This window comes from Lathamus discolor, chromosome 3, assembly GCF_037157495.1.
Source record: "Lathamus discolor isolate bLatDis1 chromosome 3, bLatDis1.hap1, whole genome shotgun sequence".
NCBI classification, from domain to species: domain Eukaryota; kingdom Metazoa; phylum Chordata; class Aves; order Psittaciformes; family Psittacidae; genus Lathamus; species Lathamus discolor.
Window position 1 is genome coordinate 15,747,636 of NC_088886.1, and position 15,454 is coordinate 15,763,089.

A 15,454-nucleotide genomic window follows, 5' to 3' on the forward strand; every position below is an offset into this window, starting at 1 on the left:
AAATCAGCAGATAAGAAAAGTTGTAATTTTATTCTAGTTATTGGTTAAATATATGTAACTTTAAAGCCATGAAATGTGCATTAAAAAATATGAGAAACCACCTTGCTAGCAGATTGCGCTTTTATATCTTGTAAAATAACCAAGTTGTCTTTTGGCTTCTTGCTCAGCATTTTGCTTTGAGCTCTGTTGAGCCATAGAAATGAGTCACTCCATAGCCCTGTGGAATTGGTAGATACGCAGCAGTGGGCACATGGCCTCTGTTCATGAAAATTATAACCCAAAAAGGGGATATTCCCTGAGGCAAGTTTACAAAAAACAATTTATTCTTTTTCACCCTGTAAAACTCATCTTACATGCAGGATCTCTTGCATTATTACAAACTCTAATCCTCTGAGTGGGTAATTAACGGACCAGAAAAGCCATTTGTGGAAAGAAAGAGCCATAAGGGTGAAAAATATTTCTCCACTGAATGATCTTTAAGGAGTAAATAATTACAAGAGTGAGAGGTTTGGGATGACCAATCTAAATCTGAACATAATTAGGATGAACACAGTTTGAAAATCGAAGCAGTTGGCATGTGCAACAATTCGCATATCAGAAGACTAATTAAATATTTAAAAGCCCAAAACCCCTCACTATTCACAGAAAAATAACCTGTCACAAAAGGGTCTGTAACTTTGCAGATAATTAGGGAGGGTTACAGGGGGAAAAATCACAGATTGGCTCCAAGGTTCTGCAAGGTCATGTCTTATTATGGTGTATCTTTTATATGGTCTGATAACAAGTTTCTTGCTAATTTAATCTAAGTAGGGCATCCCATAGCGATTTCCCATTTCCCTTGTTAAAAATGTGATCGTTTCTGTATATGCAAACTGCAATAGGTGAACATTTTTATAAATAATTGCTCCTAATTGATACAGGCTATAATATTTTTAATTATTCAAGGAGAATGCATGTGTTAGAAGTTCAGGTAGGGTTACTCCCACCACACCCCCGTTTGAAATTTTCTTCATCCTGTCCATTGTGGAGAGAAACCAAAGGGCCCTATGAAATCATGTTGCCTAAACAGCCAATTCTGTACATTAGTAAGTCTTAATTTCCTATTAGAGCTAAGGCACATTTATGTTGAATAGGCATTTCTGCAAACAGAAGAGCTGTGCTAAACTCAGGAGACCCATAGTGAGCCAAACTGAATTTTCGTTGACCTGAGCTGGAGATCCAGTTGAAGCGTGAATATTAAAAGTATACCAAGGCTTCTACATTTCAGAATTTGCAGTAAAAATCACACCTGCCATTTGAAATACCTCATTTTAGTAATATAAGTGGGCGATTTTTTAGAATGTATTTAAGAGCTGTGCAAATTAACATAAAGGACAAAGCTGTATGTTTTCAATATTGTAATTCCTTAACTTACTCATTTAATAGTGACTCAGAAACTGATTTAAGTTACATACCTTTTAACTACACTATGAATATGCTGCATGCCAAGCCATGGATAAAAAAGATCAACAGTGCTGCAACAAAAAGTGTTAAAGGGTTTTTACTTTTATCCTATGTTCTCTATCTGGGAGTCTCTTCTTCTGCAAGTCTGTTGCAGTGTTATATCTAAGGATCAGACACTGTGCTTCAGGATTTTCACTTGGATTTTCTATACGCTTTACTCTAGTACTGTGCCTGAGAAATAAATGCTCCTTCATAAAGCTCTGATATTATTACCCAACCCTATGTTTCTCCCCTGAAACCTCCTCAACTCACAAGGCGAGATGCTGCACTCATGCTTATTCTTTGAGTGTGAATAATCTGTGTAAATTGCTCAGATATTACAATGCTACACTGCTAAGTTTTCATTAGTAAATAAGCATAGCTGCGGGCTACTTATTTTGTCTAAATGGTGAAACATTTAATTGGATCTTTTGAACTGATTACTTTTCAGCAGTGCGGATCTGCTTGGCTTACTTCGTGCACTAAGACATACACTGCTGGTAATCCCATGCTGCATTTTGCTTGCAAATACACACGCACATAAATAGTATGACAAGATTATGAATATTACTTTATTACCATTTCTTCTTCCTGAGGCAGGATTGCATTGGAAACATTTTCTCTAAAAAGCAGGTCTCTCTTGCTTCATACTGTTAAAAGGTTTGGATTTGCACCTACGCAAACCTCAACAGGAGATTGTTCCATTTACTTTGCACACCTCACTGCATCTTTTGATACCTAGTTTTCCTGTCCTTGCTTTACAGTCATCATCTCACAGTCTCTGGTAGTTCTAGTAGGACTTTTATATATGTGGCAGAAAGTAGTGGGGATAGAAACATGGGATTATAAAAGCACTTACGAAATTACTGAGAGAAGGCAGGAGATAAATATTCCACTGGAACCTGCACTTTTCCTTCTTTCCATTTTTTCCCTTCCCTATTTTATCTAATGCTTCAGTTTCAGATTACTAATAACCCCATAATAATAGCATATATGCCAGTAAACAAAGTACTGGAACAAGGATGAATCATAACAAGAAAAAAAATAACTGTGCTAGCTTAGGTGCGAGTAAGTGAGGCAATTCATGACTGCCATGAACTTAGAGAACATGAATGCTAAAAGGCAAATGGGTCATAACTAAATGTATTAAAATTGTAAGAAGAGGTTTGAAAGCAAGAAGTACTCCATTAAATTACTTTGCCATACAAGTGTGATACACATTCATTGATAGTGAATCAGACCAGGTAATCCTAAAAAATGGCCTGTGGGAGTAGCAGATTTTCTGTTGTGTTTTATTGTCTATTTGGAGTTTTCATCCTTAATGTGTACCCTTAGACTCCCACAAGATTATATTGTATAAAGAAAACACAAATGTTATTGCATATTTATTGGGCAAATGGAAACAATGGTGTGGTGCAACTTCTTGTGCAATATTAATTATACACTATTTAGCTTGCTTATGTCGTGTTTACTCAGTAATTAGGAAGATTCAGCAAGTCATCAGTATTATATTTAAAAGAAAATAGAAACTATTTTCTCATTTTTTTTTCCCCAGAATATTTTTCATCTGAAGCCACCAGGTTTATTGCTGTAGTGGTCACATTGCCAAGTGCATAAAAAATCCCAGGGTTGGGTTGTGAGTTTTCAAACCAAGTTATAGCATGCCTTACTGCTTGAGCCATCACAGGAAGTTCTCCAATATCTAGACACAACTCTTACGGCCAAATTCTGCCATCATACGTGCTCATGTGTCTCCCTTTTTTTTTCTTAGATTACGAAAACCATCACAGCACAGTGAATCTTTTGAGCTAGGTAAAATTGATGCTGTCTTCCTTTTGCATGCTTGTTTCCCCATAATAGTGTTAGGGATTCTAACTTGAAAATAATTTTCAGAAAATCTTAATCATAAGTAAGTAAAATTGCCCATGTGGTATCCTGGCTTTTTGAAAAGCCAGTTGGTAGGATTATATGTCTGTCTTCAAGGAAGCAGGTCTCTGTAGGGATGCATGTTCTCACTCCCTGCATGGGTAGGGTTGTGCTGCTACTGCTCCAGTTCCCTGAGCTATATGGATATTGCAGCGACGGATGGCCAATGCTGTTTCAAATCAGGGATTTATAGCAAGGCTGGGGTATTTTTAGCAGGTCTTTTTTTCAGGGTTTGGTTAGGCCCAGTTTGTGAAATCATTAGGTTTCAGTATGTAATCATGTATTTCTTGTGAGATGAATTTGAAACTCAGAATTTAAATACATTCCTTCAAATAATTTTATCTATTGTGGTATGTGTGTGTGCATATGTATGTATGTATACACCCCTAAAACAAAATCTCCTTTCTCTGGCTATTTGATATATATTTTTTGTACATATTTTCTGAGTCCAGATTAATAATAGCATTTAAGTAATATCTGACATCTTCATACATATGTAACTTTGAGTTTAGTAACAGTAGCGGAGGTCTAGTGAATATGGATACAAAATGAGGAGCACATCTCACATAGCAGTTGCAGACCATTAGGAATACATATGTAAAGACAGCCATTTACTCTGGGTAAAGAGATGCAGGAATTTTTCCATTTAAAATAAGCTGTTGTTAAAAGTCAATACACGAAGTGTAGTCATCCCACATTCCCATCTCTTTTTACTTATACTGCAGCTCACCCAGGGTGAATAAGGAACAAGAAGACCATATGGAGTATGTGGTGTGCTACAACTCAAGAGTTTACGTGCTTCAAGTGGTGGTTAAGCAGGTTGCTGCAGGCAATATGAGGGAACATGTCATCATGCTAGCTTTTAAGTATTTAATCAATATGCTGAAAGAGAAGTATTGTCAGATCTGGCTTAAAAGTTTCAAAACATACCAAGATAGATTTTTTTCATCATACTGACAATTGTATTTAAAATTAATTTTATTAAACATGGCTTTATACTGTATCTGTTTCTTTTCTGTTTTTTTTTCTTTTTAAAGTGAAGTACACATGACTGTTTTCTGTGCTTGGCAGTTTTACCTTACTTAGTGAAACACTGCATTCACAGAAATGCAGCATTAGGAATACCCAAAATTATTTTGATAGCCCATTTCTGGCTAGATGGTAACCAATATCCTTTTTCAAAAGAAACAATATTTGTTTTATGTTACTATCTGTGTCAAAGTTACATATACAAAAGAAAGACATTTGAAGGATAAATTGGCGTGTGGACATTATTTCCTACGTACCTTTATTCTGAAAACTTGAAAGAACCTCTTGGAAAGGAACTGTATGTGACTTTATGTGACTGATGTGACTTCTACCTGGAAAGATCACCTCTTCCCTCAGTCAGTCAGTCTGATCCATATAATGCTAAGATCTTCCCAGAATCTGCTTCTCAGATTCCATCCAGTACTTCACTTCTGGTCCAGTCAAGATACACTGTGTTTTTCATTTTAGTTCTGGAGTATTTGTTCAAGTCCATAGATTTTTGCATTTTTAATCTTCCTTAGAACAGTGGTGAATAATGGCCCTTGGCAGGAGATAATGAAATTTTCTTAATTTATATTTTCAAGCAGAAGCTTCAATTGAAAACGGCATCCTATGGCCTGGAGACATAGCTCTAGTGCAAGTTTCCGGGGAGCTGTAATAATAATGCAGTGCCAGCGGTGACGGGGAATGATAGGACAGTGAAGAAGTAATTTAAGAAAGAAAAGAGAATGCACCAAAGCTTTATTGTAGCATATCTAATGATCTGCTGAAGATTCCCAGTAGCTTTTGGAGCATGACAGGAGAAACTAATGTTATCTTGCCAAAACAGAAGCCTCTGCTTAATCAGCAGAACAAGATTATTGATTAAAACACCTCACACAATAGGTTGCACATGGAATCTCATCTCCATACACTGCACATGGAAAAGTGCAATAATGAGCATAAGATAATAAAAAAAAAGAGCAAAAGCAATTTGTTGGGAATTGTACAAGTCAAGATTAGAGTTTAAATGCAAACAAATTATCGTGGAAAGTACAGCTCTCCTTAAAGAGCACAGAAGGGATGGGATGCAGCAGGGACATGGCTGCGCCATGAACAGAAGATACTTGCTAACAGCCCTGCTGGAACTGCTTTAGTTTCCTTTTTTTCTGTATTCTTCTGAAATGTGAAAGGGCCATTCCTCATTTGCACAGTCTTCTTCCTGAGGTGAAAAGAGTTCAGACATTGTACTGTAACTGTTAATTAAACACTCCATTTGATTTCTAGATTACTGTGATGCATCTGCATTATGAAAATGTAACCTTTCTTCATTCATACATTCATACTAAATTACTGAAAAAATGAATGTTAGTTACACAATTGCTCCTTGCATTTATGAGAATAGTGATTCTTCTTACATTTTCCCTTGCAAAACTTACTGTTGCTGGCACAACCTGAATTATCATCCCTTCAGTGCTACAGTTAGTCTTTTCCTAACTAGAGTTTCCAATTTAATTTATATATTACCTTTCATAAATCAATAGTTATTGAGTTTGTATAGAGTTCTTTGCAGATCTGCTTTATTTCCTTATCTTGTAAATGACAAAGTCATTGTATCATAAATCTTTGTGAATATTGCGTCCTAAGCATGAAGATCTCTCTTAGTGTAAGATAGTATGAATTTTAAGACTGTACATAAAAACCTGAGAATTTGCGTATTTTAACATATGCTACGGAAGTATGCAGTTAAGTAGATTACAGAACACTTAAATGGTGCTTAAAACCTACAGAAAACTTAAACTCTAGATTACAGATACTAAAACACTAGAGTATTTGTGATTTGACTTCTTAAATTTGCAGAAATCAGCTGTTTTGTATCATGCCTTCCTTGGAGCAATTCTAAAGGAGTTTTTAAATAGTTTGACCAAACGGACAGTATATTGTGTAGGAAAAATAATACTGGTTAAAATGAATGAGGGACTTCAAGTTATTTCCAGTTAAGGTTTTTGAGGTTTGTAATTTATTTTTTCCCTCTGGTGTGTCTAGGCCAGTTTTGCAAATCATCAGGGACATTATGTCCAGTACAGTCTTGTTTTGGAGAATCTCATGAGGTGGCTGCACTCAGAAGGGGTTTGCCCATTACAAAAAGAAATGAAAGCAAGTCACATTATTGAGTTGAAGGCTGTAGCAGTGTATATCCTCTTCTTTGGGTATAGTGTTTCCAAGTCTAAAGGTTTCTCAAAGTTATGAAACTCTGCTACAGCAGTGTGGAAGCTTTGATGATCTGTAGCCATGTAGAACAGTATGCTGTTTAGTGCTATGTTATGGAGAGTGCAGTATCTTTTGTCCAATATACGACAGAATTCAGAGCTTCTTGTCTTAAAGAAGCTCAACTGAAATCTTTATCAGTTCATAGAATGGTTTTTGCAGGCAGCAGCGGAACTGTAGGCCAATAACTGATACAGAAGTCAGTATCCCTGGTTTTACAGAGGAAAAAAAGAATGCAGCAGACAGAAGACTTTCATTTATCCAGAGAATAAATTGCAGGAGTGTAAATTCCCTGAATTACTTGTCTCAGAGCTACCTCTGCAAAGTCCTTTTACTCTACATCTCTGTCACCCATGAATTGGGGTTGACAGCTGCTGTAGTTGCTGTTCTTTTTATTTGAAGGTTTCACTGGAATTGCAATATGGCCAGGCTAACTATGTAACAAACAGTTACCTTAATGTTGACTTCTGAAAATGTATCTATCTTAATCAGGTGTCTTTAAAATCTTAGAAGTACATGAAAATCAGAACCTTATAATTACTCAGGTTTTATAAAACACAACCAGCAATGCAGCAAAATCAGTGATTTGAATGTAAAAGCCCTACAATTTAAAGCACAAATCCTTCTATTCATTTAGTTTTCCAAGTAATTGCACTTCTGTAAGGTGGTGGTGTGCTCTGTAGCACTGCTGTTTACTGCAGAAGAGGGCACAGCTTATTGTTTTGGAATCGGGGTGTCCTTCATTTTGGCCAAAGGTAAGCAAAAGGTGATCATATACACAGCGGGTGAAATCTTGCATGCAAAAATAGTCAGAATATTTTAGAAGGTCAGCAGTTTCCTGTAAACACCACTTAATGTCTGAAGTTGGACACTAGCACTGTACAAAGAAAAAGATACTGCATTTTGTTCTGAATTATTAGGCATCCTTTTGGTGCAAGCCAGCATAAAGTTCTTCTCAGTTTCCTTACAGATGGCAACGTTAGGAGTCTTTCACTAGAGGAAAATGAAAAAGAAGAAAACAGCTTTTTGTAGGAAAACAAGAGTCCATCTTTTTAATAAAATTTACAAATACTTCTAATAGAACTTTTTTCCCACAGCTAAATATGACCTTCATCAGTTTCATTCTCAAGCAATTTCTCCCAATACGTATCCATTTTATTTTGTAACAAATCAATATTTCTCTCTTAATTGCCGCTCAGTCAAGTGAAAAATGAAATTTTCATACAGCTCCAAGCTGTGGAAACTACTATGCTGAATGATGCACTGTGCAGTCATTTTAAGGGAATTATTTTGATTTTAGCTTAAGGTTTGCACTAAGGAAACAAAAAAAAAATAAATTAATTACAAAATCTTACATTAGAAGTTTTCTCATACTGGCTAGTCTGGCCTGAGATGTGGGGCATAAAAAACCCCCAAACAGAACAGACTGACCTATGAGGCTTGGACCATATTGCATTCTCCTGCTTTTACAGCCTCCTCCTACACGACACACGAGAGCAGCACTTTGACCTCTGTGTGAATACAAAAAGTGGCTGTATTGTACATTTTCAGTATTACAGATTCAGTGCAGTGATTTTCTCTGCAAGTTGGGTGCACATTTCATCACTCCAGCATCGGTCTGAAAGCTATTGGATGTGTCATACTCATTTCAGACTCTCTAATATACTGGGCAGGCTGTTGCACTGAGTCATAGTGCTACTGGGAGTAGTGCAGCATTACTTGTGCGATAGCTGTACAGGGGACCTGCCTCCTGTGCTTTCCAGAAAGTCACTGCTACAAGCAGCACAGAGGTGACAGGTTGAATTCCTCACCATCTATCTGTATCCATGGTTGTGCGTATATACAGAAATTCCTGGCTATTTCCAAGTAGTTCTGCAGTTAACGAGCCCTATGAGGCTGGAAATTAGTAGGGAAAAAAAAAAAAAAAAAGAAGTAACTGATTAAGTCAGAAGAGTTGTTGTTCCCGCGTTTTCTCAGCAAGAGGCACAACATGTCCTGACCAGCTCTGTGCTAGTTCGATTCGTATATAAAAAGGAAAGTGATATATATCAGAGTTCGTCAAATGTGCTTGCTCTACCTTTTATGAGGTAGCGTGAATTATTCTTATACCTATTGGCAACATACAGCTGTTGAAAGCTGTTGATACAAGATAGATTATTTTAGGTTGGGATGTGGTATTTAGGGAGTGTGGTAACTAGCAGTGCAGTAGAGAAGTTGATGTACAGCTGGAGTCAAAGGCTAGACTATTACTAAAATTCAGACTTCTGTTATTCAGTTTGCTGACAGACAAAACTAACCCCTGAGAAGATCAGCCAAACTCTCTCTCTCTTTTAGTCACCAAACTCCATGACCTTCTCTTTTCTTTTTTTTTGTCTATTTCCTTCTGACAATTTTTTCTGTATTACATTTTGACCATCTCTCCAGGGTTAGGTGATCGTTTTTCCACTTTTAACTTCCAAACTTTTTTTTTTTTTTCCCTGTAAAAAGGAATGCTACTATAAAATTTATTATTATTAAAAAAAACCCAACCAAACTTCAAAAAACATTAAATTCAGTAGACCCTTATGGTTAGAGGCATTATAATAAAGCTTTTCTTTTTATCAATATATGTTGACTTCCATCGTTAGGCGAGTCATATATGTTTCTCATCCAGTCTCCTCTAAAATACATTTTCATTAATTTCCTTGCAGTCGTTCTTTTTAACTGTTTTTTTCTATTTCCTCAGACAGTCATTCTTTACCTCTTCATGTAACCTAATAGAGGAAGCTTAGAGTCCACCACTTGCTCCTCCTAAAATAGTTAGTGGAAATGCTAATACTCTTTGACTACAATAATTATTCCAACAAAAATAATTTCCTTATGATGTTAAACCATTCAGGAGAATATGTATCTCTAAAGATGGAAAGAATTGCTCATTTGTGTTACTGTATGTTATTCAAAATTACACATTTTTTCGTTTCATAGTATCTTTGCATTTTGCTTTGATTTTGTTGACTAGTAGTACCAAATCAGTTTATATTTGGGACAGCTACCTTTATCAGTTTCAACAAGTGACATATGAGATAGCATTCATTTCCGAATTTAAAATTATAAAGCCTGAAATGAGATACTGTCTTTAAGCCTTATTTATGGATTTTGACTGATCTAGTATTAGTTGACTTTGTTGTCTTATGGATTAGACTGCCCAAGTGTGAAGAGAGTTAGCACTGCATATAGTACCTTAGTATGAACTTGCAAATTAAATGTAATTTTAAATTAATTAGCTTGCTTGCTTTTCCCATTACAGGTGCAACAACCGAACACAGTGTATAGTAGTTACTGGATCAGATGTATTTCCTGATCCTTGTCCTGGAACATACAAATATCTAGAAGTTCAGTATGAATGTGTTCCTTACAGTAAGTATAATCTTTTTATTCTTGCTCACTTCCTCTGGCCCTCACAATTAAAGCTGGAGTGCTGTTACATGGAAAAGAAGCATATGTTTATGGCCTACAGACCCATTATGCATGCAGAGCACTTGCAGACTAGGGCCTCCAATTAGCTTCACGAAGTGTGGAAGGGAGCCATGGTGTGATGCTGGCCAAGTGTCTGTCTGTGTTCTTAAGTGTTTGGCTTTTAAGGCTACTGTTTTTCCAGAAAACAAACTCAAATTAGCTATTCAATAGGCCAGATAGAAATTTGTACTTTTGCCCGCTACCAGTTGCTGACAAATTGGCTTGGCTCACAGACTCCTAAAGCAGAGGAATTGACTTCAATTTTAATCATGATCTACTTGAAAGGCTACCTGCTGTTGTGGTGAATTTGGGTGCACAGCAAAACCCAACAGTGACACTCGGAGGCAAATGACCTGGCTGGGGACATGTTAAAATGACTTTGTGCTTCAGGACCACATATAAGTGAACGCAAATTCAGAGTGGATAATTAATAAGTTACTTAAACTTGGTTCTTAAAAGCAATGGGGAAAAGAGTGAGAAAGAAATGTTTACTTTTAACATAAAGGAAAAATATAAGTTGTGCCTTGAATCAGCTGCCAAAATTGAATTTCTCACTGAAAACAAATACTGGAATCATACTGAGATAGAGAAATTTGAAGTTTTGTACAATATTCTGTTGCCAAAATTCAGTAGCTTTAGACATACTTATTTCCTTGCAATAACTAATGCTTTTTTTCATTGACATGCATGCATGTTTATAAGAGTTCTGCAGATTCAACACTTTTAACTGGATTTGCTTTCTTGTAAGGTCATTCTTTGCAGTGACTTCTCCCTCGTCCTGTAATTCAACAGAGAAATAGCTGTGTTTGCAGTGGAATTTGAGCAGTGCACTGATCATTCCCTGAAGTTACTATTAAGTGTGAATTTCTTGATCTGCAGTAATCCTTAACCAAAGTCACATTTTCTGTTGGTACAGGAAACAGGCCAAGTCTGAGATGCAAAAACACTGTGGTGACAGTATATATCCAAAAAAGGGTGGAAATGAGTTCTGACATAAGCAAAACTATGTCAAAACTGTCCATACTGTTTCCTGCACAACTTTAAAATTTAGACTTCTTAAACCAGAACACTACTTTATACTGCTTCACCACACTGAACCTTCACTGTTGTTAAAGGCCAAACACAGATCATCTCTTTTTTCTTCATTTCTGCTGTGTCATTGTGAAATGGTTGCTTGCTGATTTTTTTTCCTGTACCATTTGTAGGATTGGAAGCCTACCGCATACAGTGATCCCTAGTACCATTCCTCCTGTGTGTAGTATCGGTGGCTTGTTTTAACTGTTCTTCTCGTGCCACTTTTGAGGAGTGATGTCTTACCCCAGTCTAACCAAAGTTTTGTTCCACAAAGATCACTTTCACTTTAGCATTATTTTCATTCCCAAATTCTCAGAAAGAGGTCAGTGCATCTGATTCCAAACCATGAGGTCAGTCACATGACAAGAGATTACGTTTCCAGTTCCAGTAGGCTAGCTTGTAGAGAAAAAATGTAATGCAAATAATGTTCAAACATAATTTTTTATGCTGTTTTAGGAAGAGAAGTGTGGATATGTTCTACCGATTGGGTATTGCTATCTACAGGAACCTTTTCTTTTCCAGTTTTCTGAAGTATAGTGCCACAACGCGGCCTACCCTGTGTTCTAACATGTAGATATTCTACTTTTTGAATGTTTATTTTTGTTTACTGTCAATTGCATTGGCCTAGCCTTTGAATTATGTAATTCTGTGTCTATCATAATTCAGGATTCTGGATGCTTCTTGTCCTTCAAAGTCTCTTTAAGTTTTTGAGTTTGTCAACTGCAGCATGTACAGTGATGACATTATGCCAAATTCCAGAATTGTAAGAGGCATCACTCATCATTACCAGAAGTCATCAAAAAGGTCACCAGTTGCTATGATCAGTTTGGAAGTTTGATTTCAAACGACATTGTGCTTCAGTAGCCATTTTGATTGTTGACCATCTTTCTTCCCTGTCCCACAAAGCCTATTCCAGTATTTTTCCAAGTCACTTTTTTCTGATGCCTGATAAATTCCAGTTTACCAACTCTGATTTTTTTCTCCCTTACTTGTTCCAGGGCTCCATATCTAAGCATACGGAAAGACTGAAATTATTAGGTTTGCAAATAGCAGCTGTGCCAGCGTAAGAGACTTGTTAGGAAGATGGGATAGGCTTTTGTGGGCCTAGGAAGGGGGGATTTTAGTGATCACACCATTTCTAACAAAAGTTCAGTGATGGTTCTTACTTTTTCTGAACTTCACCTTCAGTTACTGCAAGACTGCAAATTTTACTGTGTCTCACTGTGGTACATTTCAGTCCATGAGAGATTACAAATAGCAATCATACGAGGTTTTGTGGTGGAAGTTGGGAGTTCTTACATACTGGAGTTGGTGTCACCATTGTACAAAATGCAGTTTATGAGCTCCTTTGTGTGTTGCTGGGCTCCAGAAATACATAGTTCCTTTGCTGATAATACATACTGATTGAGCTTTCTCTGGGTTCTGCATTTGTCACCCTCATAAGAAAGTACTTAATTAAAAATTTCCTTTTTTGCATCTTAAAGTGTAGACAAAAAAATCCTCTAGCTATCTCAATGATACTCCATTGGATCTCCAACAAAACAAAAATTCTTAACAAATTTGATAGGCATCGCTTTGTCCTAAAGTAAGGGTATTATTGATTAAATTACTAAGAAATTGAGACTACCATACTTGACATTTATGTCAATTACGCTGCACAATGTATGTTGACACTTTGACTGAATAACAGAAGTCAGCCCTTTTATAAAGAAGGACATCAAAAGTACCATTTTGTACATCTGTGCATTTTTATTTTAAGCCTTTTTTGGTCTCAGGAATTCAATAGAAATTGTTTTAAAGTGTTTTATTCTCTCTCTGTCTGTATTGATTGGACTTTGCAGCATTTGTTTATTTCAATAAGCCCATCTGTCCCTGAAAAATGTACAGCTGTACACCAAAGCATGCAGAGCAGACATGCCAGTAATGATTTTTGTATCCCTATCTTCTTCCCCCTCTCCTATTACTAATTCTAAGCAGGTAAAATATCAATATTGTGCTTTGGCGAGGAATAAACTCATGCATAGAAGTTCACAAACAGAATCATCTCAAAGTCATTAACACTGATTGTGAAACCCAGGAATTCACCTCAGAATTCATCTTCTGTTTACTTGGATAACTCAAGAATTACAAATTGCAGAAGAAAAAGTATTTTACCTAAAGATGTATAAATGAACAAAGGCTAGGAAAACTACTGCTAATTTTGAGAATATTAACCCCCTCCCACTCCCTCATAAAGTTTTGGAATTGTTCCCTGAAGAAACACCAGATCAGCTCAGCCAATACCATTCTCTCAAAATAATCATATGTAATTTTGTTAAATGAAACTGAAAATCCAAAACTTTGTATAAAACACGCAAATACATTCCGAAGGATAATACTGAAAATGTAATAGCTGTGCAAATAGTTTTGATACATTTCCTTGGTATCGGCAACTACTGTTACACAGATTGGTACATCCGTCATTTTCCAGATCATTTTATGAAACTAAGGGAGCCTACTTCAAAGTCTACTGAGTATATGAAATAGAGTTTATTGCAAATAATTATTGGAAAGCTATTTGCTAGCTGGACTTCAGCTATATGATTTCCTGTAACATGTTCCTTAAAACTTCCTTTGGGAAAAATTGCAATAGTAATATAACTGTGTTAATCAGGTTCATTTTGTATTTTCCATATACCATGTGGTGGGATGCATATTTGTTTACACATTTAGTATGACTGTCCTTGCATACTAGCTTGCTGTTTCAAGCTTAATCGATGGTGCTGGAGAGTATCTGAATGAGCTAAATGTTAATTTTCTCTTCTCTTTTCCTCTTGCTTACTGTGCTTTTGCTTCTTTTTTCTAGATGTTTTTGCTTATTCCTTCTAGTGTGATTTTACAGTCATAGACTAAGAAGTGGCAAAAGTTCTCAAGATTAACATTCAGGAAAACAAATAAAATAAAACCTAAGGAGAGCCAAAGGATGCAAGCAGATTTCTTTACAAGAAAGAGAAGCAGAGGGGTGTCTGGGGCAAAGATGGGAGAAGGTTTAATAAGCACGCATACAATCTATATAAATAATATGCTGCATTTTGCACTTATAATTAATCAATATAATATGTATATGTGCACTCACACATATATGATAATAATATATCAGTGTGGCACTTAAAAACCAACTTGATAGCATTATACTTTGAAAAGAAGAAGAATATATATAGCATGCATTAGTAAAGTCATTTATTATTTATTCAGGCTCACTAAGTGAAACTACATGCCAACATATCTGTATTGCCTCCTTAATCTACTAGAATGATTGATCCATGTTCACTTGTGTAACCGTAGAATCTCTCTCCTGCTAGGTTTTCCTGTTGTCTGTTTCTCTTTATCCAATATAGTGCAGTTCTTATTCTCCCTATATTTAGCGTCTGTTACTAATTTAATCTTTAGATTAATAGTCAATTTATGTTAATCTTCTTTCTTTTTTCCTTGCACTTTTTTATTTTTCTTCCGATGCTTAAAATAGAAGTGGAGCAAAAAGGTAAATAACGTATACAGTCCAAACCCCAGCTCCTTGTTATGTGCCTTATGGATGTTAACCTCTTCCCTTCCCCTTCCCACAACACTCTTATATTATGATAATCAGCAGGATCTCATAAGTACACCTCATAAAGAAGTCGACTGTTTGCAATAAAGTGACTTGGCTGCTTGAAGTAGGTGGCGGGGTATAGTGTCTGAAATACTTGGGCTGGAGGGAAGACTCCCTTGCTTTTTTTCTCTCCCTTTCTCTTTGTCTCTTTTTCCCTCTCTTTCTCTCACCCTTGGGTAAATTCTCGTTAATCAAGTGTCATCTTGCCTGGCTTCCAGAACCCTCTCCATAGCATGCCATGGTTACAGGGTTTCCTGGTCTGTTTCATTCATTGCTTTGGTTGTGTTTTGTTTTCTCTGCTCCTAATTGCTTTCTCTATATACCTGATGATTTGTTTTGTTCCTTTATTTTTAATCGAGGCACCTCCTTTTTCAGCCTCACCACTTCTTAAAGTTCTAAACAAGTTGATGTGATTTTTTTTTGGACTGAAATGACCTAGCGCACTGCTGCACACCAGTTAAAAGCTCTGGAACGTTAATGCGTACTCACTAAAAGTCTAAGATGAAAATGCAGGAGTAGCTCTACATTTTCAGCTGTCTGTGTATGCCATTGAGCCTTGGTCTGTACTAGTGA

At 36.4% G+C, this 15,454-nt stretch overlaps 1 protein-coding gene across 15 annotated transcripts in view; it reads left to right on the forward strand.

Moving 5' to 3' along the window:
* Nucleotides 1-15,454, forward strand: part of ADGRL2 (adhesion G protein-coupled receptor L2) — a 181,909-nt gene that overhangs the window by 120,862 nt on the left and 45,593 nt on the right. For all 15 annotated transcript variants that reach the window (XM_065673669.1, XM_065673677.1, XM_065673676.1 and 12 more), the window contains exon 4: nucleotides 9,971-10,080. In XM_065673669.1, coding sequence (XP_065529741.1) covers nucleotides 9,971-10,080 — 110 coding nt within the window. The remainder of the gene's footprint in view (nucleotides 1-9,970; nucleotides 10,081-15,454) is intronic.